The sequence below is a fragment of the Accipiter gentilis genome, chromosome 30 (genome assembly GCF_929443795.1).
Source record: "Accipiter gentilis chromosome 30, bAccGen1.1, whole genome shotgun sequence".
Classification (NCBI taxonomy): Eukaryota; Metazoa; Chordata; class Aves; order Accipitriformes; family Accipitridae; genus Astur; species Astur gentilis.
The window spans coordinates 9,531,433-9,557,872 of record NC_064909.1 but is presented as its reverse complement, the minus strand read 5'-3'; the positions used below and the strand labels follow the sequence as shown (position 1 = coordinate 9,557,872).

The following is a 26,440-nucleotide window of genomic DNA, read 5'->3' as shown; positions in this document are numbered from 1 at the left end:
TATGCAGAAGGCAGAACTTCCTCGCCCTGGAGCAGTTTTGTGGGGGTGCCTGCAGGTTGTCTAGAGGGGGCTGTGAAGTCTCCCCCCTCGGCTGCTTCTGGCTGGGGTCAAGTGTCACTGTAGATGGCAGACCCCCACAGGGGGGTTTCTGAAGTGGAAGATGGTGTTTGTGGCTGCAGGGGAAGGATGAGAGAGAAGGAAAAGGCTGGAAATGTTGGTCTATAAAAAGCACGTGAAAGGGACTCAGGACTACAGCGACGAAACAAGACGTGTTGTTGCTGTCCGGCCCAGAAGGGTCGTGCTGAGGGGACCTGTGCCCGTGTCCCCTCTGCCACCTTCCCCCGTTACCCAACTTTAACCCAGACAGCTGCGACGGAGGACTGAAGCAGTCGGTTGCCAAGGCGGGGGGGCGGGCCGCGCTGCTCCCGGCCCGTCCCGGGCTCCGGCACGGGAGCAGAAGCCCCTGCTTCTGCCCTCTCAGCGGAGCGGGGGTAGGGTCGGGAGGCGCTGCCGGGGGCGACAGGAGCCGCCAGCCGAGCGGCGGAGCCCGCTCCGCGCCCTGCTGCCAACCGCGTGCGTGTGTGTGTGTGTGTGTGTGTGTGTGTGTCTCTGAGGGGGCGGGGGGCGCAGCCGCCCGCGCTCTCCGGCGGGGGGCGGCGCTCGCTGCAGCGCCAGCCCCGCTCCTCGGCTGCGAGCGGGCGGTCACGGCGGACACGCAGCCGGCGGGGGCGGGGAGCGCGGCCCCAGCGGCCGGCATGAACCCCGGGCGGCCGGCGCTGCCCGCAGCAGGGACGGAGGCGGCGGTGCCGAGGTACGGACCCTGCGCGGGCCGGACCGAACCGGGCCGGGCCCCCACCCCCAACAGGTGCAGGGTCCTCCCCCCGCCCGCGGCACCCGCCTGTCCTTGCGGGACCGGGGCTCGGCGCGGTCCCGCCCGCGGAGCGCCGCGCCGAGCCGAGCAGGCAGAGAGGGGAGGGAAAAGGAAGGGGTGCCAGGCCCGGCCCGGCCCGGCCCGGCCGCCGGCGTGGGAGAACTGAGGTGAACCCGCGGTCTGCGCCTGCCCGCCCGGCCCGGCGCTCCCGCCTCCCCGCCCGCCGGCCCCCGCGCTCACGCCGCCCCCCTCTCTCCGCAGGGAGCCGCAGGGGGAGTAGAGCTGCCGCGGCCGGGCTAGCCACCTCCGGGTCCATGAGCCGCCGCCAGCCGCCGCCGCCAGCCGGGACTGCCGCCACCGCCGGGCCCAGCTCCCCCAGCCCCGCCGCTGCTTCCGCCGCCGCTCCGCCGCCCTGCCGGAGGTGAGTCCCGCGGCCGGGCCCGCCGCCGCCCCGCTCTCCTCAACGCCGCCCGCGGGCCCCGGCTCCTGTCAGCCGCTCCGGGGCGGGGGGGAGAGAGGCCGCCGGCAGCCGCGTTAGCGCCCGCGACCTTTTTTGGGGGGAAGATGGAGGCCGGCTGGGAGCGCGCGTGTTCCCCCGTCAGGGGAGCTGTGGGCTGGGGTCCCCCCTGTCGCCCGCTGAGGGGAGAGGAGGGGAGGGGAGGGGAGGCGGCCCCCGCTGCGGCGCCCGCGGGAGGGTCGCGCCTCTCCCTTCGCGCTCCCCTGGAGCGGGGGTAGCTTCCTTCCCCGGTGGCTAACGGCGGAGGCAGGCGCGGGCAGCTTGTGGGAGCGGGCCGGCTCCGGGGCCGGCGGGCGGGCGGGCAGGCACCCTCGCCTCGCCCCGCTCGGAAAGCGCTACCTGTGCCTTGTTTTTCCTCTGCCCGTAGGACGGTCCCGCGCCCTCCGCTGTGAAGAGAATGGCCGTGACTCTAGAGCAGGCCCAGCGGGTGGGCTATACCTGTCTGAAAGCACTCCTCAGGTTCGCTTTTATGGTCGCCAATAACCTGGTTGCTATTCCGTCCTACGTCTTGTATTTAATTATGCTGCAGCCTCTCCGAGTGTTGGATAGTAAAAGCTTCTGGTATATCGAAGGAGTATTATTTAAGTGGCTTTTAGCTATGGTGGCTTCCTGGGGCTGGTGGGCAGGATATACAGGTAAGAACGTCTTATTAATTTGAAATATACAGATACAAAGATGTAAATAAGTGTTGAAACACAGATGGTTTTGTATGGGGACGTGTAGGGGAATATCTAAATACAGTGGATGTGGGGGATGTTTTCTTTTCGGGTTTCTTACACAGATGCATTGTATTTCTCAACTGAGATGCTGAGTGTACTGAAACGTGTTTTTAAATCATAGGTACAAACTTACGGTGTGTTAAGAGTTTCTCAATCAATATTTTGTCTTAGTATAATCAGAAATATGGTTTTTCTTAAGTATCTTGATCACTTTATTTTAGTGTTACATGAAAAAGGTACATCTTTTCAAAAGAGAGTTAATTTGTATTGTGCATGTAGCTGACAGAGCTAAACTTTTCTTTATGCATCTCTAAATCGTCTCCCCTTAAAACTATCAGGACACAAGGCTAGGAAGTTTGATGTGAGGCTCATGTTAGAAGAGTAGGTCTTCTGTTCCTTGCAACAGTGACTGTCTTTGCTGCTGCTTCAGAATGGAGGGAAACAGAGGGAACCTCTTTCATACAAATTGTGATACACAATGTTTCTTGATTGTATGGCTCTTCGTTTACTATTAGCAGAGTTAATTCTTCTGCATGCTTGCTTTGCAGTTATTATTGAACTTATTTTTGCTTGGTAGTAATTATAGGCTCATTGAGGTGATGGACTGAACTGAAATACAAAGGAAGGCTCCAGTTTTGTCTTCGAATGTACTGATTCTCATCCTGGCTACTGCACTTTGTGCAAGAAAACAGCCATCAATTCTTTGTATGTGCTTAGACCTTGGAAAGGGAGGAAATGAATCTACTGAGTGCAAAATATGAACAGCCTTCCTAAAATTCTTTCCCTCTCTTCTGCCCAGGCTGCATCTGCAGGTCTTGTCCATGTAAACAAGGAAAAAAAGGAATGGCAGCACACAGCTCTGGAGTCTGGTCAGACTCCTGATTAGTCAGAAAGTCAGTGTTGACCCAGATGGAGTGCTCTTTTTGTTAGGCTACAAGAGCTGAAGCCTCTGTGATAATGTTCCTTTTGGTATCCTGTCATGTGCCTTTCCGAGATGCACAAAGTTTCTGTGGATACTCTAGGTGAGCTTCCAGTCCTTCTTAAGGAGATGGTGGCAGCAGCAAGCTAGATTCTGGTCTGTCGGGCTAGAACTGTTGCAACGTTGCACTGCTTCAAAATTGCCTTGCCTGGTACAGCTCAAGCTTTTCCAGATATGCTGTTTCAAAAATCTTTTCATATGTTTGTATTTGCTCATTAAAAGAAGTCCACATAGTATTTGCAGTGGCAGGTATGTTTTAAAAAGTCTGTTTTATGCCTTAAAGCATAAAGGCCTTCCAGAAGGAACGATTGACTTTCAAGGTGTCGTGTGTATTATTAATTGGAAATGGGAAAGTTTATGGGTGTAATGGTAATGTTGAAGTCATATGGCATATGACCCCGGGGATTCGCTGTGTATATTGAATGTGCTAGTTAAAATTCAAGCCATTGTCCCATGATGATATGGTTGTCCATTTTCAAAAGCAGTTTCCTTGGGTTAGTTTTACTGCTGACTGCAGAACTGTGTGGTTTCTTTTGCCTATTGCTTGGAAAGTGGTCTAAGCATGATCTGCATTTTCTAGAGTCTTCCTGAAGCATCTGTTGATTGGTGTTGCTGATGTATCTTGACAATTTGAAATAATTTGTTTTATAGTCTTGAAATGCCTTAGTATGTTTGTTTGAAGTATCATTTATAAACAGCTACGCAGAAGTGTTTTCTGGGATGGTGTATGGGTAAGGAGGCCCTTCTTTCTGTTTTTCACTATAAAGCATGGCTTTTGTTTTGGGGAGGATTTTAAGCAAACGCTTGTACGAATTCTCAGTTTAAATATGTTTTATTTTATATGATTAACATAGTTTATACTGAAAGCTGAAAAATAGCAAGAATAGCTTACTACTTTGTTCTTTCTTTACCCTCATCAGTGCTCACCACCACATGCAGAACAAACCTGGAAAGGGTATCTTTCTGGCTTCAACATACACAGAGTAATTTATGTGTCTCTTTCCAGATTGATAGGTTTATAAAAGACTGTAGCTAGTTCTCCTTTTCTTGTAGAGCATAACATAACTAATTCAGAACTAAAATACTACTTTATTAAATAGTTGGTGTCTAAGAATTGCAGTGGTGCATCTGAAAGAGGCAATGCTCCAGAATTCTTATGTTTTCAATTCAAAAAATGAAGTCAAAGATAGGCTTCAATATGTTCCATCTTTGCAAAAGTAAATACAAGATAGTGGGTATATATGGGTTCATTGAGATGATTAAGGATTTTTCTTTTCTTTTGAGTAGCAGAGCAGTTGGTGAGTTGTTTTTTGTTTTTCTTCTTGATTGAGAGGATAACCAGCTAAGTAAGTTTACTTGTCTTTTAAGTGGAGGTAGTGTTCTGCTTCAGGTGTGTTTCAGTTTTTTAATGTATTTACTTTTTCCCCTTCCAAGCTAGGGTCATCTGTTGGGTGAGAAGTGACATAAACCATTTGTAATTAGGGACTTAAACTCAGCCTGCAAAGTAGATTCAGGGTGGACTTTTATTTCTTCTGTAAGTTTGTATGTAAAGTGTAGGAGAGAGCTCAAAAACAAATGAAAATACGGTGAGTGCTAGGTTTTCCTTTTGGGCTTTGCTGCTGTTGCATAATTGTTGGTATTTTTTATTGAATAAAGCTGGAAGAGCTGAGGAAAACTCATGAACTAGGCCTGTCCTCCTCCCCACCCCTACATAAACCTGTGTTTTTGTGCTAGGATCCTAGAGGATTTCTTACAGAGATTACATTATCTGTGTCTATATCGGCAGCTCTAATCTGTGCTTTTTGATAAACATAGGTGTTTCTGTTTGCAGATGCACTTGATGTTATGTAAAGAGATAGCGTACAACCAGACAAGCCAAATAAAGGAAGGAACGGGAAGAGAAATTGTAAAGGTTACTCTCCTTTCCCTAATCTTTTTATTCTTAAGATGCAAGTATGAGAGAGAACTTGGGTATAATTGGTTGTCTTTGATTTTTAAAGGGCAGAGTATGATAAATATCTATGTTCTCTTGAACTCTGTAGTGTTTCTTATGAAAATGAAAACTGAATGTCTTTTTATGAAGAATGTTCAGATAGTCTAGCAATGTTATTTTATTTTTATATGCTTTAAGAAAGGCCTTTATATAATTCTTTTAAGCATTTTTCTTTTTTTAAGGCTTTTTGTATAATGTATTGCTCTTGTTGTAGGAGCTGTTCAGTTAGGACAATCGGAATCTGCGTATTAGTGTGATTTGAAAGGCACCTTTGAACAACACTTCTAAATATTTTCCTGCATTTGTTGGAAGATGCATTCTAAAAAAAGCAAACTCGAGAGTGCTTGATCCTTTGTTGGCAAGTACCTTTTTTTCCCTACGCTATAATTTGTCATTTAATATACAAGTAAACCAGAAACCGCTAAATAGTGCAGTGGATGTAATGGGAGGGAGATGGAGCATATCTGTGGTGGTGAGTTTCTGATGACCTCCTGCTTACCTCCAAAACTAGTTTTAAAGCAACCATCTTCTATATTTGAACCTCTTTGGGCAAGTGACTATTGCAGACTGAAGTTTAATATCCCTGTATCAAATCATACCACTAAAAATAGGAGTGCTAGATAAAAGCTTGCTTTGCTTAAATACACTTAGACAAACTGTTTTGTTGATTTCTCCTGCTGTCTAAATGCAGAAGCTAGCATTAGTCTGTGATAGTGTTGATGCAGTATTGCAATTAGGAGTCAAGGACAGCAGAGTAATCAGTTAGCAATGCAGTCCTGATACTTATGATGCTAATCTTGTGTTTCACTCTGCTCCGTACAGCTCAGTCCCACTGTAGGGGAGCGGTGGTGTGTGCCCAGCCTGTACCTTTCGCTGGGGACAGGGAGGAGCTGACGGAGGGTGTGTGTCCTCTGTCTGCAGCAACCGTCAGCGCTCTTCGGCCTGTCAGAACACCAGAGGGAGAGAAGTGTTGCATGTGGTCAACAGGGTTGTGTGCATCTTGGGAAGGGGTTTCCTTGAGAGTTGTGCTTGGAGTATTTCATACTTCAGCAGTGGAGAACTCGGCAAAACCTTATATTTCAGCCTCTTGCCAACACACGCAGTCTTGCAATAATGTTGGACAGGTTGGTGGGCTGTGGACTGATGAAAGGAAGAGTAATACACCTCTCTTACCACACACAAAAAAGTCTTAGTGGTGTGAGTGGCTTAATAAAAGGTGAACTAATCCTGTGGTATTGCCTGTTACTGTTCTGTGCCAACTGGGAAGGTGACCTTTAAAGAGTGTAAGAATTGTCAAAGTTTTGTCAAGTGAGGAGAATTTCCCTTTCCTCTTTCTTTGGTATTCAGCCAAGCAGAGTAAAACTGAGATTTGGATTTTTAGTTGTGTCCCCTCTCCTCCCCCCTCAAATGATTTAAAATGTATTGGTTGATGTGTATGTATGATTAAGTAGTGACCACTCTCTTTATTTTTTCAGCAGTCATACTTTTTTTTTTCCTCTAACGTAAAATCTTCTTTGTTTCCATTTCATCAGTCAACAGCCTCAAGTCCTCTAATCCGCTAAGAATGCGAATATTTTTGTCTTCCAGAACTGTAAAAGATACAGGCTGAGTTGCTGTAAGAACACTTCCTTGGTGCAGACAGTGCACTGTCTGTGCTGCTTCTCACAACAAGTTGGCCCCTCTCCTCGGGCAGGAAGTGCAGCAGAAGCTGGAGAAGAGCAGATGAGATAAAGTAAATTTTTGCCCCAAATAAGGCAGGAGGTGTTATTTCAGGAGACCTGTCTGTGCCTCTAACCCTTCCATTGTTTCCTACCCTCCTCTGTTCCTACAGTGTGATTTTTAACTGGCAATATTTTGTTTTCGGGACTGGTCACTACTCTAAGGACTGGGCAGGGAGGGTCATGGGGGAAGGAACTTGTGGTTTTGAGGTCAGGCAGAACATGAAATGAAGGAACAAAATTGTTCTTGTTTTGTGTTTCCATTAAATGTGCAAAAATACCTGTTGTGACTCAGTAGATTTGAATGGCAACATAACACACAGAAACTTTTAGCTTATGCTGTGGCTGTGTGTTGAGTTTCTAGGTAATCCTTGGCTTAAATGCAGCTTTCTCTGATGTGTATGATTTATGTGTAGGTTATGCTGAGATCAAGCAGTGATCTTTGAATTTATTTTACTGTTGTAAGAGGAAGTTCATGTGTAATTTGTGAGCTGTCTTGATAAGAAAAGGTCAGAGCTGAATGAGTTGGGGACATTGGAGCTGTTTCTACCATGGCCTCAGAGCAAAGGCTCATCGTGCCTTTGCATAAGAGGAGGTAAGCAGTACAGTGAACTTACTGTCAACTTTGTGCAAGTGATGTGTCTGTTTGTAGACAGTTCTATACAGTGACCCTTGTCCTATTTTAATAATATGTAAAATCACACCAGGAAATTCCCATCTCTCCTTTTTGGAGCATGAGTTACAGGCTTCACCATACTTTTTTATAGTCCATCTAGTGTCAGCAACATGTCAAAAAGCAGTAAAGCTTATCTTTCATTTTCCTGTTGTACCATTTAACTATAAAGGATCGTTCCAAAAGATTAGGTATTGAAATGCTCTCTGAATTTTATTTTTAGAAAGCTACTGCCTTCTGGCACAAAACGTAGAGTAAAAGCACACACTGTTGATTTTTTGCTAAGTGATATTTTTGTTGTTTGTTGCTATTTATGTCTTTTTTCTTTCTTTTTTTTTTTTTTTTTTTTAAAGTGGGTTAGTCTCTGCTCCTGTTTCACCTACTCTGGATAATACAAAAACTATTGCAAGCATACCAAATCTGTCACATCTGCCTAAGGATAGTAAAGATGAAAGTATTGAGGAATACCTATACAGAAAGGTGTGATTATTTATTTTTAAGTCCAGGAACGGCTGTGGGATGCTTCTGAATTAGCTTATGTGCTAACAGCCAAAGGAAGACAAAGTTTTGGGAATTCTCGGTCCTATTCCTGCTTATGGCAGAGTTTGCTATTTTTAGGGTATGTTCTCTTCCCTCCTAGTTCTTCTGGGCCTTTGTTTTTAGTGTATCTATTAACACTAATCATCTTCTCTGTTTGTTGCTAGTTGAGTGCCTGAGAGGATATGATTAAGGATACCTCAGAGATGTGTCTCCATTCTCTGTAACTTTTCTTTTTCTTTTTCTTGATGGTAGGCTTTTAGGAACCATGTGAAATAATTACAGGAAGGCTTTTGTCCAGCTCTGATTTGGAGAAGCAAAATCTTAGGTAGTTAAATTCTTTGTCCGCAAATTCTTTGCAGAGTGTATTGAAGGAGAAATTTTTTTCCACTTTGACAATATGATTGTATCTGTATTGGAACATGCTGGAGATGATGCCTTTATGTCAGAGATACAATTTCTCATTCTCATTTAATGTAACCGTTCTAAAGCATAGAAATTTTAGAGCTTTTCAAGAAAACTGGAGAAAAAATTGGATATTTAAGGTGGATAAAACCTATTTTCTCTGTCATTTTGTACTGGGAAATTACTTTTTTAGAATGAAACTCAAACAGTTGAACAGAATATATCACTTTCCCTTTCTCTGTTGGGTATGTGTGAGGGACAGAGAAGTCTTGCCAAAGGTTAGTTTGACAAGGTTTTAAGCCACTGAAAACAGGATCTTAAAAATGGAAGTTGCGCAAGCTTAATTAGACAGGTTAGTTAGTAAATCCTTTATAGAATATAAGCTTAGTGGTGTAACTTTCCAGCATGAACTGAGCCAAAATACAGCTCCAAGATACATCATCTGCTTGCATTTATTATAGTGGAATATAAACTCTAATGCTTAAGATGACATGTCAAATGTGGGATTGCGTAGGCATGTAATTGCACTGCTGTTGCAGTCACCAAGGTTGAGATAATAGTCCAGCCGTTTGTATATGCAGTTACTGAAATAAATAAGGCTGATCTGTTTGCATTCCTAAAAATACTCTGTGACACCCGTGAGGGATTCTGCATATGAGGCTGGTTTCTTTTTTTTTTTCTTTTTTCTTTTTTTCTTTTTTATTTTTTTCTTTTTCTTTTTTATTTTTTTCTTTTTTTCTTTTTTATTTTTTTCTGTTTTCTTTTTTCTTTTTTTCTTCTGTTTTCTTTTTTTCTTCTGTTTTCTTTTTTTCTTCTGTCCCCTCTCAACCATTTCAAGCAGGGAGCACCACTGAAGAAAGCCAGTCCCAGCCTTTCAGACTCATCCTACCACTGCTGCTTCAGTTTTATTGGCCAAATATTTTAATGATTGTGTGGTGATCTGGATCACAGCCCTGATCCACACTAAAATGACCCACCCCCTTTTTTTGCTGAGTGACTGACAAAACACAGTCCCTAACCCGGTTCATTTTGTGGTAGTGGTGAAAGAAGAAGGTGGGTGTGTATAGCAAAAGGAAAGAGGAAGGCACTGCATCTTTTGGTGACAGTACCAACTTTAATGTATTTGTTGAACTACTGCTTATGGCCCCTATTCAAGAGAACAGTCCTGTGCAGGATAGGGCCTCTAGTATGTGAATAAAATGTCAATGAAGTAGACTTCTTCACTTTTTCTTACTATTTTGTTAACTGGTTAGTGTTGAGACTGGAAAAGTGCCTTCTGCAAAGTTCCTTTAGAGAAGAAAACTAAGCATAGGATGAGAACAATGGGTTATCGTAAACTGAAAACGGTTGATAAAGGAATAAAAAGACCAGTGTTCATTTTGATGAAAGCTTAGCAGTGGGGTTCCTCTGAAGTTTTGTATGCGTACTGTTTGAGTTTGTCAGCTACAGAGACAATTGTAAAGAACTTCAAAAGTACTTAAGCTGTATGAATAGCCAACAAAACACAGTTGTTGTTCAGACTTGAGCAGTCCAAAGTAATAAACATTTAAGTAAAGTAGCAGTTTAGGAAAGAGATTAGTATCACGGTGGAGAGCTTAGGGAAAGTTTTGGCTCAGTGCACATCTATACATTCTGTTATAAAATACATAAAGAACAAGATGGACAATAATATTAAAAATATCAGTGGTTCAACTTCACACTTGCTGGTTTTGTCTCAGTTGTTTTAAAGCTATTGAAGAGTTAAGAAAGGGCTCTAAGAGGGTCAACAGCTTCATTAGTGCAAGCTGAAATAAAATCAGAACAATTTCATTTACAGCCAAACTTGAATCCTTACTGAATTGGACAACTCAGTGATTCTGTTTCCTAAAGAGTAGAAGAGTTGCAATCTCCCTGCCTCTATGTAAAGAAGGGGACTTTTAGTGTTGTTGGAAGGTAGAAAATGAAAGTCTTTAAGATTTAATACACACACTGTCAGCAGTGCCTGGGGGTTTTGTTTGTTTGTTTTTTCTTAAATACCTTCGTTATGTCTTTTCACAAATACTGATTTTGCAGGGTAGTGTCAATGGTGTTACTTCTTTTGAGTCATACAACATAACCTGAAAACTTCTTGTTTAAACTTTATAGTTCTAAAAGGTAAGGAATTGTCCCTATTTAAGGAGTCTGATAGTTTAAACTAGCTTAGAGATTCACTTCAGTTTTGTAATTTAAGGGGGAGAGGAAGGATTAATATCTTTATTACTGATTCTCAGTTACGTAGAACTAAAAATAGAAATGGTGTTCTAAGAGCAAGGGCCAGCATTGCTGCTGTTTGGGAGGACGCAGGTTCTGGAAAGTTGATTCATGACGATAACGGCATGAGTGCTCGTGGGTGTGTTTTTTTGGTGGCGAAAAAGAGGATTTTGTCTGAGTTTTTTTAATTTAGTTTCATTTGTTTTCTAGCATCCTGAAGTTACAAGTACATGCAGTTTCTGTGAAAGTCTGTAGTGTCTGGGGAAAAAACCATTAATGTTAAGAATATGTGGTTTTGGTTAATTTAAGTGTCAGTTATGTTTGAGTGTGGTGTTTAGGGTGGGCCATTGAACACCATTTTAATGCAGTTTGGTGACTTGGGTATTTTATTACCTACGTAGATAAATGTGACAGTGTTTTAAGCATAGTTTCCTGATGGGTTTAAGCTACTTGTTTAACAGCTTTTTTTTCTCCCATACTTCTGATTTGCCTCCTTGCAAATCTGTCTGTGATTGACCATATGGTTGAGATTTCAGACATAATGGTCTTCTCATGAGTTTTGTGAAAATTTGCAGCTGAACGGAGGAAAGAGAGAGACCCAAGTTAGTGCCTCAGCTGAGGGTAGCACAGGCAGATTTGGCCATCATATGTCTTGCTTGGCATCTGCTGCATGTCCAACCACTGCATCGATGGTTTGGGGTTTGCCACAGTGCTGGCACATCTTGTCCAGCCCATTGAGGAGAAGGAGGTTAGACAAGTTTTTGGGAAACCAGGCTTTCTTATTTCTGCTTCTGGAGCAATGTGTTAATGTGGCAGTGGCAGACAGTGTGTGAAGCAGCATCCTTTCCTTTAGATGATATTTAATCCACCTTGCTTATCATAGCCTTTTAGATCCAAAAGGCATATGCAGATAACTGTTTTAGTCTTAATATTAGGAAAAAGGACAAGGTGGTGAAAGAACTTGAAGTATTGTGTTTTTAAGAGTTTCTACTCTGTATGTAAAACAGGAGTTGGCGTAGCCTCCTAAAAGGAGGACTGGAGGGAGGGGCATCAACCTGGCTGAAACTCTCAAGAAAGAGCAGTGATGCTCAGATTACTGTAGACAGGGCAGAGCTAAAGAAAAAGTCCATTATGAATCTGACCCAGGGACATGTAGAAACATGAGGTGTATTTGAGTGTATTTGGGGAGACCTGGGAGAGAGCAATGGTGTGGGTGGTCAGCAGCATTAGAGTCTGTCAAGAAGGGTTCTGTACCACTCTGCAGCATGTGTGAAGGCATTACATTAGAAAGGTGGCCTCTTGAGTTTTGTACCTGAACCTGGTCTATTTTGATATGCATAAATATATGTAGGTGGCCTGGCAGAACTCCAACTCTGGTAACTGCCAATTTCCTTTCCAAATGCATTCTTCTTTCATAATCCATTTTTATTTCCTGTGCTTGTCTCTGGCATAAAATTCAGTTGTTCTTCCTAGCAACAGCTTTACTTGGAAATAAATATAACCATAGCCTGTGTATACATTAATATAACATGAAAGATCTATAAAGTTCAGTTTACATTTGTAAAAATGCTTTTGGATGCACGTACAGTTAATATAAATGTCTGTTTAAGCCTCTTGCATGTAGTGGATTACATGAAAACAAACTGATGAAATTTTTTTTTTTTGAGACTTCTATTTATATCATCAAACCTAATACTTCGATCTCCTAACCTAGTAACTTAGGAGGGGAATGTGACAACAGCAAGGCCTTTGCCCAGGTAATTGTATTGTCTTGGATGTGTTTAAAGATTGATGCCTACCTTGGGCTTCTGGAGTTTGACAAGATTTTTACAGGCTGGAGAAACACTTTTGTCCATCATCTATTTGAGAGGGAGAAAATACTGAAACATGCCTCCCCCTGACCCCCTTTGCTTACATTCTTTGCAAATGTTTTAAGAGCCTGCTAAACTTTAAAAGCTAAAATGTAGAGCTGAGTTCGCATAACCATGAGTGGTGGCTGTGCATCACTGTAGGAAGGCTGAGGGTTATTTGGGTGGCTGCCATGATGAAGAAGGAAACATAGTATGTGGCTTGCTCCTTTTCCAGTCTCATTACCACTCTTTCCTGATACTTTGCAAAAACAATGTGGTAAATCTGAGTGTCTGGTCACTCACTGGGTTTGCTTTGAGGCAGGCTTTCTTTGAGCAAAGTATGGAAGATTTAGTTGGATAGGGAGAATTCGATGTTTGAAGTGTATTGACCAAAGCTCTTACTCTGTGGGAGTGCTAGACTTTTGTAGCTGGAATGAATTTGGTTTTGCCTAGTTTTCTTTTTGTCTGAGGAAAGAATAATTTGTATCACTTCTGGCAAGTGCTTCATGAGCAAGTCAAGGCACTTGTAGCCACAGATCATGACAAGTTGCGTGTAAAGTGCTTACAGTGCCTATTGCTACCTACAAACTTAGGATTATTCACATTAATAATGTAATTGTAAAGTGCAGTTTTGAGATTCATAGTATCTTCTTGCATTTGTGGCACCCTTGCTGTATTTGAAAAGAAGTCCATTTCCACAGTCTCTTTCACAACTGTCTTGTTCAACCCCTTTACAGGTGCTCTCCAGAGAAACTGCTCGGCAGTACAGTACTGTTTTTAATTGAAGTACTCTGAAGTCTGTTCTTTTTCTTTTTTTTGTTCCCCCAGCGTTTTTCTGCTGTCATTTTTACCATTTGCTCCCAATGTATAGAAAAACTTTTTGATCTGAGATGTGGAATTTTTTTTTTTAATTTGAGGAGGGAGAAGAGAGAGAAGAGAAGCCTCAATTACTGTCATTGCAGCAGCATATTTCAAAATTGGGACCTGGGTATTTCATTGAAAGGTGCATCGAATATTAGTCTTTGCACTGAGGACGAAGGGTAGGTGTTGGAGCCAGCCATTCAGAATGGTTGAATAAATTTGTTTGTATCGAGTCCAACCATTTTATGTCAGTAAAAAGTTGTCGTGGTTTAACCCCAGCCAGCAGCTAAGCACCACGCCAGCTTCTTGCTCACTTCCCCCACCACCCAGTGGGATGGGGAGAGAATCAGAAGGAAAAAGGTAAAACTTGTGAGTTGAGATAAACACAGTTTAATAGAACAGAAAGGAAGAAACTAAAAATGATAATAATAACAATAATAAAATGCCAATACTAATAAAGGATCGGAATACTCAAAACAAGTGATGTACAATGCAATTGCTCACCACTTGCTGATGGATGCCCAGTTAGTTCCTGAGCAGCAATCCCCCCCAGGCCAACTCCCTGCAGTTTATATACTGGGCATGATGTCACATGTTATGGAATACCCCTTTGTCCAGTTTGGGTCAGCTGTCCTGGCTGTGTCCCCTCCCAACTTCTTGTGCCCCTCCAGCCTTATTGCTGGCTGGGCATGAGAAGCTGAAAAATCCTTGACTTGGTATAAACACTACTTAGCAACAACTGAAAATATCAGTGTGTTATCAACATTCTTCTCATACTGAATCCAAGACATAACACTATACCAGCTACTAGAAAGAAAATTAACTCTATCCCAATAGAAACCAGGACAAAAGTACTACTGAATGTAGTGCTGAAAGTCCCAGTAAGACTGTCGGCCACAAATCCAAGGTATTTTTTGCAGTTGTCAGCAGGTGTAAGAGGATTATTTGTTTTGTAATAGTAACAGATGCCAGAGTGCTAAACTTTTTTTAAAATTAGGAACAGTAAACTTTCTACAGCCGCATTTGAGGTACATCAGCTAGAATAATCTAATGACAGAGGCTGTTTTTTCCTGCTAATTACTTCATTTGTGATAGCCTGAGAGTGCAATTAAAGGTGTTGCTTCTGATTTTATGATGATGGACTTGTGCTTACTGTCAACCTGAAACATGGCCACACACTTAATTCTTAAGAGTTGCTGAACTGGTGTAGGATAACCTGGGGTAAATTTAAATATGGTAAGATGCTTTGTTGGCTTGAATCATTTGCTGCATCATACCAGTAAAAGTACTAGCTTAAGTTCTGGGCTAGAATTATTGTCACACACTTTCCAGCACGCTTTTCAAACTTACTGTTGCCTCTTGTTTTAATAATGGGACTTGCATAAACAGAAACATAAAAATGAATGTGGGAATTTGCTGTTATGTTAATCTGCATCATTAGCTTCTTATTGTTTTATGATTAAATTATTTTGATTAAATTTGTGGTAACTGAACATCATTTTCCCCCCGGCCTTTATAGAATCCATTATTTGGAAAAAAATGAACATAGTATCTAAAAAGTTCAAGGGGAAATGTTTTTACAGTTCTTGTTCATGTTATAACTTCTTTGTCGAAAAGACTGTTGTTTGTAGTGTGGGTGAGAAGTTTAATAAAGTCCTTGAAACCTAACAGTGCAAACATTAAAGGCTTCTTTTAAAAGGTTTGTCCTTCTGCTACCTTGCATCTGCATCCAGTTATTTTTTGATTCTTTGCATGCCTTCCATTATTAAGTTTTCTCCTCCACACTGCAGCTTGGAAATGTCCAATGACTTGGTTCTGTTTTGTGGTATATAGCAATGCTAGCCCACTGGAACTGGAGGATGGTGCAGGGTTGTATTGGGGGAGAAGAGAATAATGCTGCAGCTGTTTGATTAGTAGCCAGTTTTATTGCTTGATGATATTGATTTTTAGATAATGCTACTTCTGCAAGCTCAAAATACACTGTTTCAATATGTATTTCTTGTTCTTATGATCATTCAGGCACTCAGGAGCTCTGTTTTTTCTGTCTAGAGTTGACTGAGTTGAAGAGGTTCAAATTGTCAATGTCCCTCAAATGGAGACAAGCTCCTCAGTTCTGAGGTCATTGTAGCGAGACTGTAAATAAATGCACAGAATGGCCTTTTGCCTTTCCCGTGTGGGCCATTTAACAGAGATATCTAAAAGTAAAGGGGTTTCCAGATATATCTGGCAGTACTTTTATGTGGTAATTATTTGTCCTGTATCGTGAGCTGGGCTGAAAAACGTCAGCTGTATAATAAGACAGTGTCAACAGCATTTTGTAGTAACTTAGGCAAGATCTGAAGAATATGAAGAGGTAACTGCGAGGTAACAGAACTTGATTTAGATAAGCAGAAGGTAATGACCAGAGCTGGGATATCTGGGTGGTCTTACCAAATGCAGAATCTCGATTCCAGTAATAGTATTGTTGGTTTTCTTGACTTGAACCTTTAGCTAGTGATTAAAGTCATGCAGTTTGATTCTGTTAGGAGGAAAAATTGATGAAGATCTGGTATTTTTTTTGAATCAATATGACTTATTTAAAGGATATATGCAAAATCATGTTTTTCTGAGCCCAGTTGGATTTGAACACTGGGAAAACAGTTTCCTTGCTCAGTAGCGTAATTATGTTTTGGTTTTTTTTAACCTAGCACGTCTTCTGAAATGTATAGTCTTAGTTCTTACCTGTATTCACTCTGGCAGCTTTTCTTAATATGTACCCTTTTGGCTGTAACCCTTGCCTGCACCCAGTTCTGGTGGTACAGTTCTAGAGCTAAGTAGAATGCTTGGGGGCCCATCAAGCTTTTTCACCATGGTATTTGATTAGGCTTGGTATGTAGGGAGAGATGAATGCAAACTCTCACTTAAAGTTTCAGGCAAGTTCCACATCTTGTTTAAAGAAAAAGTAATGTTTGTTCACTTCCAGCCCTATTAACAGTTTTCTGGTTCTTGTATTTGATAAACCTCAAGGTACTTCAGAGAATTTAATGGGTACCAAGAAAACACTTGATTAGTTACCTCTCTAGCTACGATATAAGTGCACTAGAATAATATGCGTTATCAGCTTCCTATGAGAATTGGCTCTCACTCTTTGTGCAATCCAGTTCCAATTTTCTGCGTTCTGCATGTCTGTTACCTCAAAGCGCCTCTTGTATAGTGCTCTGAAAAGTTTATGGTCCCAAAATACAAAGTAACTTAAAACTTGCAGTTAAAAATGAAAATGAGACTTCCAACTCATGTCTTTTCATTGCTAGCTAGCTTCTCCAATCCCTTCTGCAGTAGGTAATGACTAAATTCTGTTGAGTTCTTCTGCTGTTCCCAGAAAGACTTGATACTTCATGGCCTTGGGATATTTGTTGTAAAATTGCTGAATATCTCATGATATTTCTGCAGCTGTGTTTTTTGGGAAAAGCATCTGAAAAGATTTTTTCTAGATGCTCTGGTTTCCTTGGAATGACATAGGAAGCTTGCAATCTACAAATCTTAAAAGGGGAGGAAATGGCCATCTCTTCCTGGGCAGGTTCATTGCTATATGCCACCAGTTACTTGCTCTTTAGAGCCATATTTTCAACTGGCCTGACTTGGAAGTCTAGACTAAGTAGGAGGAGAATCTTCCATATAGCTAAAACTGTGGCTTTCCAAATACTTCACTTTTTTTTAAAGAGCTAAACAGCAATTTTTTGCAGAATGTTGTTGTAATAGAGCTTGCTCCCTCTTAAATACCAGTGAAAATGTTGTGAATTTTGTGCAGTCTTTTGGGCAGTTCAACAGTTATCACAGAATATACTTAAACTTTCTGTAACAAGTTCCTTCAAGTTTTACTTTACCTATTTATGATAATAGATTATTCTTATTTTTATTTCTTTATAGCTATCAGACTCTGCTAGTGTCTTCTTATTGAAACAGAATTACAGATTTTCCCCAATTATTTATTTGAAGGCTTGCTTCTGTCCTGTGGGTGCATTTTTCTCCAGTGGAGTCTTTGTCCAGTTTCCCCAGTATTTATATTATCCTGGACCATACTGTGGAGACTCTACTTTGTTGTATACAGAAGAAAGTTTGATTCCTAACAGAAAGTCCTTTGGTGTTGCTGTGCAGCTCTGCATAAGTGGCTGAACAGTTGAATGGAAACAATGGGAGTGCTGTGATCCTGTACAATGGCTTGTTAATTATTAGTTTGTTTTAGCCAGCTTGCACTAGACCACCTAGTTTGCATCTTGCATTTCTTCTGTTTCTCTTTTGATCAAGATCCTTAGAGTTAACAGCTGAGGCTGCAAAGCAGGTTTCAACCATTCCCCCTGCTTTGAAAGAGGTAGTCCTTTCTGTGGAGGTAACAGGACTGCTATTTCACAAGTCATAGACCATTACTCTAATGGGATTTTTCACACAGTTGGTTTGGATATACTGTTTTTTGGTGTTGATTACACAATCTGAAAAGTATCCCTTTACTTAGGGCCATGAACCTGAGTGTGTTCTCTGGACATTGTCTGCCATGAAACCTGACTGGGAAGATCTGCTTTTGTCCTGTATCTGTTAGCTTTTTAAGGCTGTATGATACTGTAGTTGTACTTTTTGAGCTACCTTAACAGTTGCGGGAAGTGAAGTACCTTATGAATGACTCTTTGGCATCACAGGGAATTTCACATCTGGAAAGACAAGCAACAGGATCAAACTAGTAATGCATACCATTGCCAGTGACTCAAAAGGAAGCTGTAGTAGTAGGATTGTAGTTTTTGATACTGCCCCTGGGTAGATTCTGCTGCCTAGGCAGTTGACTCTGCAAAGAGAGCTCAGGTTATTGTTACAATGCAGTACTTCTACTGTGACAGAGGGTGTGCTTTCAGAGTGCTCTCTTAGGGAGAAAAATAATTTCTTTAACTTGCTTTCCTCAAACAAATCCAAAGCCCACTAAAATCAAACAGCTGTCACTCTGTGACAGCTAAATAGTTGTTCTGTAGTGTCTGTGGCACATGGCTACAACATTTTTGTAATGAGGACATTCATCTTTCTCTTTTGTACTTAAGCTTACAGGGAAGAGTGGGGGCTTACACATTTTTAACATGTTATAGTGTTCTTTAAAATTACAAAACTCTATGCTTGCTATGCTTTAAAGACCACAACATGCCTAACAAGTTTGTTTGTTTGTTTTAAAAATAAATTCATAGCAATTTTGAAGGTAACTTAGGTGACTCGTGCTGGTTATGCTTTGCACCTTGGGCCAACCAGACTTGCCCAGCAGGTCTTCCAGCATAGCAAACTGCAGTGTTCCATAAGGATTCATTCTGCTCCACCTGGTGCTTGCTGCCCCATCATCCCATCTTCTTCTGATAGCTGTGGTTGTGCTGGCTTGCCCCTTCTGTTTTGGGTTTGTTTTTGTTTTTTTTCCACCAGAACAGATGCTCACATGTTGTTGCAGTGGCTGTCTTTTGCTTCTCAAGTATTACAGCAACTTGCCCAAAATAGGAAAAATAAGAAATATCTTAGATAAATATAGTAGGGGAAATAACTGAGACTTTCCCATTCTACACGTTGGAGGTTTTTTGTTTACTTGTTAGTACTCTAATCTAAATTTTATGTTTAAGTAGGTGTCAGTAACTGTATCTGAGTGTTAAGTAGTAATTTGAATGTCTTGGTGTTTGAGTAACTAAAAGTAGCTCAATTTGAATTTAGCTGCTTGCATACTTTGTGTTTGACATGCAGACAAAACAGTCTCAATAGAGTAGTTTAATTTGCCATAATATTTCATAACATAGCTAAACATACAGATAAAGATAAAATTGAAGATCTGAAGATCTCTGTCTTTGGATGAAGATCTCAGGACTTCATAGCAGTGAACACAATGGCTTATTCAGGCTAAAATGCGTCATTGCCTCAAGTTTGTGGTATTGGTTACTGGTCCTACATTTTTCCTGAGTCTGATGATCCTAGGTGAATCATATTCTGCTTCTTCCATACTGAGGTTTGAACTATCCTTCAAATTTATGTCTTTGCTGCAGTTCTGCAGCAGCAAGACAGAAAAACCTTGTCAGTTTGTATTTGCAACATGTGATTTGTGACTGTAAAGGCTGTTCCTTTTCATGCTGCAGGATGAAATTGTAGGTTTTGTTGTAGTTGAAGGTGTCCCCTAAGAAAGAATTCTGTTAACACTATGTTTTTTTCTCCTGGTATCAGGCTGTAGATCACAGAATTGTTTAGGTTGGAAGGGGCCTCTGAGGATCACATAGTTGAACCCCCTGCTCAAAGCAAGGTCAGTTAGAGCAAGTTGCCCAGGTCCATGTCCAGTCAGGTTTTTAATAGCTCCAAGGATGGACACTCCACAACCTCACTGCAACCTGTGCCAGTGTTTGACCACTCTTATAGTAAAATATTTTTTTTTTCCCTTGTATTGATGTGGGTGTCTTGTATTTCAAGTTGTGCCCGTTGCGTCTCAGCATGTCACTGGATACTGCAGGAAAGAGTCTGGCTAAGTCGTCTTTAATCCTCTCCCTGCACCCCCATGAGGTACTTGCATATGAGTAAGATTCCCCCCCAGAGCCTTTTCTTCTCCAGGCTGAACAGTCCCAGCTCCCTCAGCCTCTCCTTGTATGGAAGATGCTCTGGTCACTTAAACATCTTAGTGGCCCTTTGTTGGACTCACTCCAGTAAGTCTGCGTCTTCTATTTTATGGGGGAACCCAGAACTGGACCTAGTTCTCCAGATGTGGCCTCCCTAGTGCTGGGCGGAGGGAAGGACCACCTCCCTCCAGCTGCTGGCAGTGCTTTTCCTAATGCAGCCCAGGATTCTGTTTGCCATGCCATGAGGATGCATTTCTGGCCTGTGGTCAGCTTGTCTATGAGGACTCTAAGGCCTTTTCTGCAAAGCTGCTTCCCGGGTGTGGGACTCGGCACTGCCCCTTGTTGAATTCTCCGAGTTTCCTGTTGGCTCATTTCTCCAGCCTGTCTGCATCCCTCTGAATGGCAGCATGACCATCTGGTCTATCAACCAGTCCTCCTGGTTCTGCATTGTCTGCAAGCTTGCTGCAAACTTGTAGAGGGTGCACTCTGTTCTACTGTTCAGGCTGTTGCTAATGAGGATGTTAAACAGTACTGGTCCCAGTATCGACCCCCCGGGATACAACCCTAGTGACAGGCCTCCAGCTGGGCTTTGTGCTGCTGGAGATGACGAATCTCTCCTACAGCTTTCCTTCTTAACGCTCAAGTCCCAGTGTTGACATACTGAATTTCAGACTAGCTTACCCCTTTTTTTTTTTGTGCTCTAAATTAATCTTCCTCTTCCCTCCTGTTTTATTTCTCATTCTTTTCAGATATATATAGAGGGAAAGCCTGCATCTGACTTTTTTGGACTTGAATCCAGGAGGGAACAAGTGCTCCAGCTTACGGAACAGATGGGATTTTGTTTAAAGATACCTGTAGTTTTTAAAGGGAAAATAAAAACAAAAACGCCATGGCACTTTTATTGACTTGTTCCTGTCTGTTGGTGTTTGATGTGTCAGACCCTGCTTGTCAGCTCTGTTCCTGCTTGATTAGTTGCACAGCAGCAGTGATGGGGCAGACGAGTATGGGTAAAGTACTGTAGTAACCTGCTGGGTTCAGGTTATTAAAAAAACAGAGTCACAATCAACTCTTCTTTGCCTGAAAGGGTGATAAGGGTAACAATAATAGCAAGCTCTGTATTTGTAGCATTTTTTAGTTACCCAGCTGCACACTGGTATGTTTTTTTTATCAGAGAAAAGAAACTCTCTTTCCTCTTCTCACTGCTTTTCTGTGGTACTTAACCTTTTACAAAGAGAAACATGCTTGAATTGTTGTAATGGTGTTGTATTCTGAAATTCCTCTTTTTCTTTTTAATTCTAGAAAAGTCAGTCTGTTTTTCATATAGCAGTCTTGCAGATATAAATTTATTTGAGCTTAGGATGTATTTTCAATTGTAAACATACTTAAAATACTGTAGTTTCAATATATGATACACTGACCAGGACTTTTAAGACTGTGGTATCAACTTATGCAAATTCAATATTAGGCTACCTTCTTGTTAAGAGTAAACATCAGTGTTACTGGTGAAACTGCAAGGGTTTGACTTTTGCATTTTAAAAAAATGGAAAAGTGTTCTGTGGATTTAGTATATAAAGTCACGTGCTTGAGTGGCGAGAATCCTTTCTCACTTGTAAAAATTATCCTTGTAGATAAAGAGACTGAAATGTAGGACCCACAGCCTTGTCTGACAAAAAGGGTTCTTTGCATTGAGGGATTGACTGTGGTGTTTCCATTGTTGTCTCTGACCTTGGGGTTGAATGACAGAAAGTGCAAAGTGGTAAAAAAACTTGTATGTCTTGGTTGTTCTCCTTAAAATTTTGAAATCTGTAGTATCTGTCTAGGGAGTAATAAAACATCTGTGGACCAAAATTTATTGGGACATTTTTTCATACAAGCTGTCTTGTGACCCTGTGATAGTTGAAGGAGGTTTCTCGCCCTGTAAAATTGTGCCAGTCTTAGTGAACTCCAAATCTTGTCTTGCTCCATGTAACAACTTAGCTGAGATCCTTTTCTTCAGAGTCTCTTCAATGCTTGTTTTAGGGAAATATGTTTCTTTGCTTCTGTCACTTAGGGTGTTACAGCTTTTTCGTTATCCCCACAGTCTTTAGAAGCTTTTAACCAACAAAAGGCAAGAGTTCATCTTCTAGCTTATATACCTGGTTTTGGTTTATGGTCATCTTAAAGACAGTCCTGTAAACTTTGTCTTTATTTGATGTTGGAAGTAAACATTCTTGAACATAGATTGACAGTGTTTCTTTCCACAATGTAACTAGGAATGGTGAAAATGGTACTGAGTATCAGCTTTAAATATAAACTGTAGTGATAGGAGTTAATCTGAAGTATATTTACTGTCAGTTCAGGTTCTTCTGTATTTTTAGGACCTTGTTGACAATGTGCTTCTAACTAGCTAATTTCTTGTGCATACTTTGAAACTTCTTGGGATTGTTTTTAACTTTTGATTTTCAGTATCCCTTAATAAACTTTACTTGTTGTTCTGATGTTTTATTTCCTGTCTGTTAAAAGTGTAAAGAAGTATTCTTTCATAAGGAGAAAAAATTGAGACTGCCCCATTGTTTTGCTTCTCCTTCTAGGCTTCAAACTGATTTGTTTTTCTGGCCATTATAACATCTGGAGTATGTAAGGTATTAGAGCATTAGGATATTAGTTCATGAATGCATTGATGTTCCTCTGGGTAGTTAATGTATTTTGTCTGTCACCAGGGAGGAATGTGCTGTACAGCTTGCTCCTTCTGCAAGTGGTCTGACTCATGAGCTCGAGGTACTTCAAAAGGATTTCAGCACTCCATCCCATTCTTCAGTCTTGCAGTTGCTTTTCTAATAATAGAAGCAGCAAAACAGACAGTGAAGTTTTTTCTCTGCTGCTACAGTGTATTACCAGTATAGTGAAAGCTGACATCAATCGCAATCTTCACATTTCACAGTCCACATTTGCCTGTGTGGCTATGAACACTCCTTGGAAGCAGTAACCACCATGTACGACTGGGGTTCCAGTTTGGATGATCTCAACTATGAGCTGTAGGACTTCAGTGCCTCTATAATTCAAACAGTGTTGTAGGAGCAGAATAAAGTAGCTGTTGGAGACCTCCAGCAAAATGCGGAGGCTATGTCCAGTGAAAGATACATTCTTGTAAGACTTAAGATACCTTGGAATAATTCCTTAAATATCTGTAGTGAGCATAGCTTGTCTATCCTGACAGAATTTGTTAACTTTAAAAGTTTTCTTATATAAACTGCTTGCCTAGCATAATTATGGAGAAGCTCTTGAAATGATGTTGCCTGTACTGAAATCGGTGGAAGAAGTTTGCTTTGCTGAGGGTGAACTAAGGTTTTGCTTTTATTGATTCTCAGTCACATATGGGTAAAAGGAGCCCTTTCTTCAGCCACAAGCATCATCTCTTGTGCCAGTGAATTATAGAACTCAAGCAAAATGTACCCATGAGGTCTTGAATGTGCACTCCAGGAAAATTAAGTCAGTCTTCAAAAGCAGTCATCACTAGGGCCTATTTCCAAAAGGAGCTGCTGTGCTTTAGGGAAAAGCATGGTTCTTGGGTTGGTGAGAAAGATGAAAGAGCCAGGGCATTTCTGCTGTAAGTCTCCTGTTTTTAACACCTCTTACTGTCAGTTAATTGAAGTAAGAGTGTGAGTTGACTTAGGGCATAAATATTGTGACTGCTCAAGTCCTCTTCTCCACAAAGCAGATCTGTCTGTAAACTGCAGAAAGAAAGGGTGGCAGCTAAGAAGAATGGAACTGAAAGCTAAAGGAAATGTGCATTGTTTCCTACAATGAAGTGTAGAGGTCTGCAAAATGGTTTGTCACAGAACAATGAAGATGATGACTGGGACATCTTAAATCCAGCCATGGTTTATTAACACGTACTGTAGGAACAATCTCCCTTTATTTGCAGGCTTCTCTTCCCCAGTTGCTGCTGCTTCTCTGACTTCTCTATGATAAGCATTTTTCTTGATGGAATTAAAAGGAAAAAATTTTCAGTGCAGGTCAGTTTATTATCATCATAAAAGTCTGAATCAAGTTAGCTGTAAAAGATGCTTTTTTGGTATCAAAATCTTGTTTGAAACTGTATTTTTACCACCCTAAGATATGTATATTGTAATAGCATTGAAATTGACAATACTGTTGTTGGTAAGGGTACATTCTTTAATAGAAAAAGACAGATAACATGGTAAATGAAGCTGTGTTTAATGATATATGATGTTGTATGCATGTTCTTTCCCTCCTGTTCTGGATTGTACTTTTATTGTTCACCTGTACGTGTTGTATGTACTTAAAGAAAATGTATGAAGGTTTCCTTGGCAGTATGAATTTTTGAAGGAATGGGTGGGATAGGAAGAGCTATTTTTCTCTGTCCAATAGTATGTGTCTGATTTTATATAGGTGTTTTTAAATGTCTTCAAACCCTAAAATCTGCACTTAAATGTAAAAAACCTAACTGTATGCTGGTTTGCTTAGTCCATTGTTTGTTTTCCTTGTTTTCACCGTAGGCAACCAATTTGCAGAGACAAATGCCTTTAACCTTTTTGTTAAGGGGAAAAAAGCACCTTTTAGCATGTCTTCTATTCATTTTTTTTTTTAATGTGGTCTAGGCATGCTAAGTAATATTTAACCTCTGGCATCACTTCTGGGATTTCTTAATGCCAGCTATCATAGAATCCCATCTATAAAGGAGAGACAAATGAATTTAACAGCTGCACATAGCTACTCTAGCTGAAACATGCTTTGACAAGCCATTTGTGAATAACAGTAAAGCAGGGTTGCAACTTGCCAGACTCAAGTGCTTGAATATGAGAAGGAACGTTTAAAACATAGAAACCTGGTTGTCATGAGTTGGTCACTATTGAATACCTAACAATAATGTTTGTTCTTTTAGAAAACAGGGTGGCTTTTGAGGAAGCAAAGGAGGCTTTCCATTAATAATGCTGTTTGTTACTGAAGGTTTTCAAGCGATTGACAAAAGGTGGTACTGTTTAGTTCTAAGTGTTGCCAACCTGCAACTTCTTGGAATAGGTTTTCTTGAAGTCTTGCCTTGTGGATGCAAGTGCCTACAAGTGATCAGGAGAAAAATAAACTAAGGAGTGGGAGGTTCTGGAGTAAAAGTTCTTGACTTCTCCAATTTCTAGAGAAAGTTGTTAATATTGTGTGTAGGCTCAAATCTAAGTGGCAAATAAAGTGGAAATCCAAATCAATTATGTTTACATTTATCATAACTTTCAGGTGATTTATCTAGCTGTTTTATGAGTTTGGGTTGTGATTAGAACACTTAAGAGGTTCCCTGACCTTGCCATAAAGCATCAGTCTTTTCATGTTTTTTATTTATGGGATTAGTATGATAGCTTTTAGATTTGGGTGATGCTAGCATGAGAATTTCATCTAGTTCCTTCACTGCCCACTTCCTAAAGGCTGTTGAAATTCTGGGAGGAGGCTTTTATTTTTACTTTTTTTTGCTTTCCAATTCAGTGGAGAAATAAGAAGTCAAACTCAATACGTTTTGAAATAATAACCCCAAGTATTCATTAGAACTTAAGTTGATAAGATGCTAATAAAATTTATACCGATTCTTACGGCACACTGTAGTGAAACTATTAACCATAACGAAGAAGAGACTGTCAAAAATTTTAGAACACTTTTGTGTGTTTTAAAATGCAGTATCAAAAGTCATTCATAGTAATTGCTAGGCAGTTGCACAGAATACCAGACTGCCATTCTTGTCAGGTATATTCAAAAGTATAAAAGAAATCTACTGAATTGTTAGTTAGCTGAGTGGTCATTTGCCTAGCTAATAACATACTGCAATTAAAGTGCTTGTATATTTATTGATAGCATCACTTACATGAACACAGTTATGTTAAGTACATGGTTACAGAGCAGCCAAGTGTTCTGAGAACTCTCAATAGCCATGTTTAGATGTGTAATAGTTCAGGAAAAACGTGGAAAAAACTCTTTTCATTGCTTTCATTTTCTTCTTTAAGGTCTGCAAGGATTAGCTTGTAAAAAGCTCGGTTTGCAGCTCGTTATATGAAATATTTTCTCGATGTTTTAGAGATTTGTGTACATCTTTGACTTATAAGAGAAGGATAAATCTTTTCTGTCTTACAGTGCATGCAATTGCAAGTGAACTTGTCTTCATCCTTTCCTGGAGAAGCCTTTTGCTTACAACACTAAATCACAAATGAAGTATCTCTTACAGCTAAGCCACTTCTGTCTCAATCTTGTGGGTAAAAGATGACATTACTAATCAGGATTACTGGATTTTCTTGGTACCGAGACTATGGTGATTTCAAATTACCATGTTAAACTGATTTCCTGCTCTTTCCTTCCTATATGTTACTTCACTATGTTGAACTGCATTTGCAGAAATCTTAACTGTTGCAAGGCTGTAGACACAGAACCAGTATCCTTATAAAATGTGTCCTGGCAATAGAAGAAGCCATGGAAGAATGTTTGCTGGTTTTCAGGCCCCTGAGTGACAAATACTTGTCTTTG

At 40.9% G+C, this 26,440-nt stretch overlaps 1 protein-coding gene across 3 annotated transcripts in view; it reads left to right on the top strand.

The window, feature by feature from the left end:
* The first annotated feature begins 684 nt into the window (after positions 1-684).
* Positions 685-26,440, top strand: part of LPGAT1 (lysophosphatidylglycerol acyltransferase 1) — a 67,322-nt gene continuing 41,566 nt past the window's right edge. Inside the window, exons 1-3 of one of the 3 annotated variants that reach the window (XM_049833494.1) lie at positions 685-811; positions 1,133-1,292; positions 1,756-2,023. In XM_049833494.1, the coding sequence (XP_049689451.1) occupies positions 1,786-2,023 (238 nt within the window). In that variant the 5' untranslated portion in view covers positions 685-811; positions 1,133-1,292; positions 1,756-1,785. Of the gene's footprint in view, positions 812-1,132; positions 1,293-1,755; positions 2,024-2,797; positions 2,813-2,906; positions 3,130-26,440 lie in introns of those variants that run through there. The other 2 variants (XM_049833495.1, XM_049833496.1) reach the window with 2 other exon arrangements.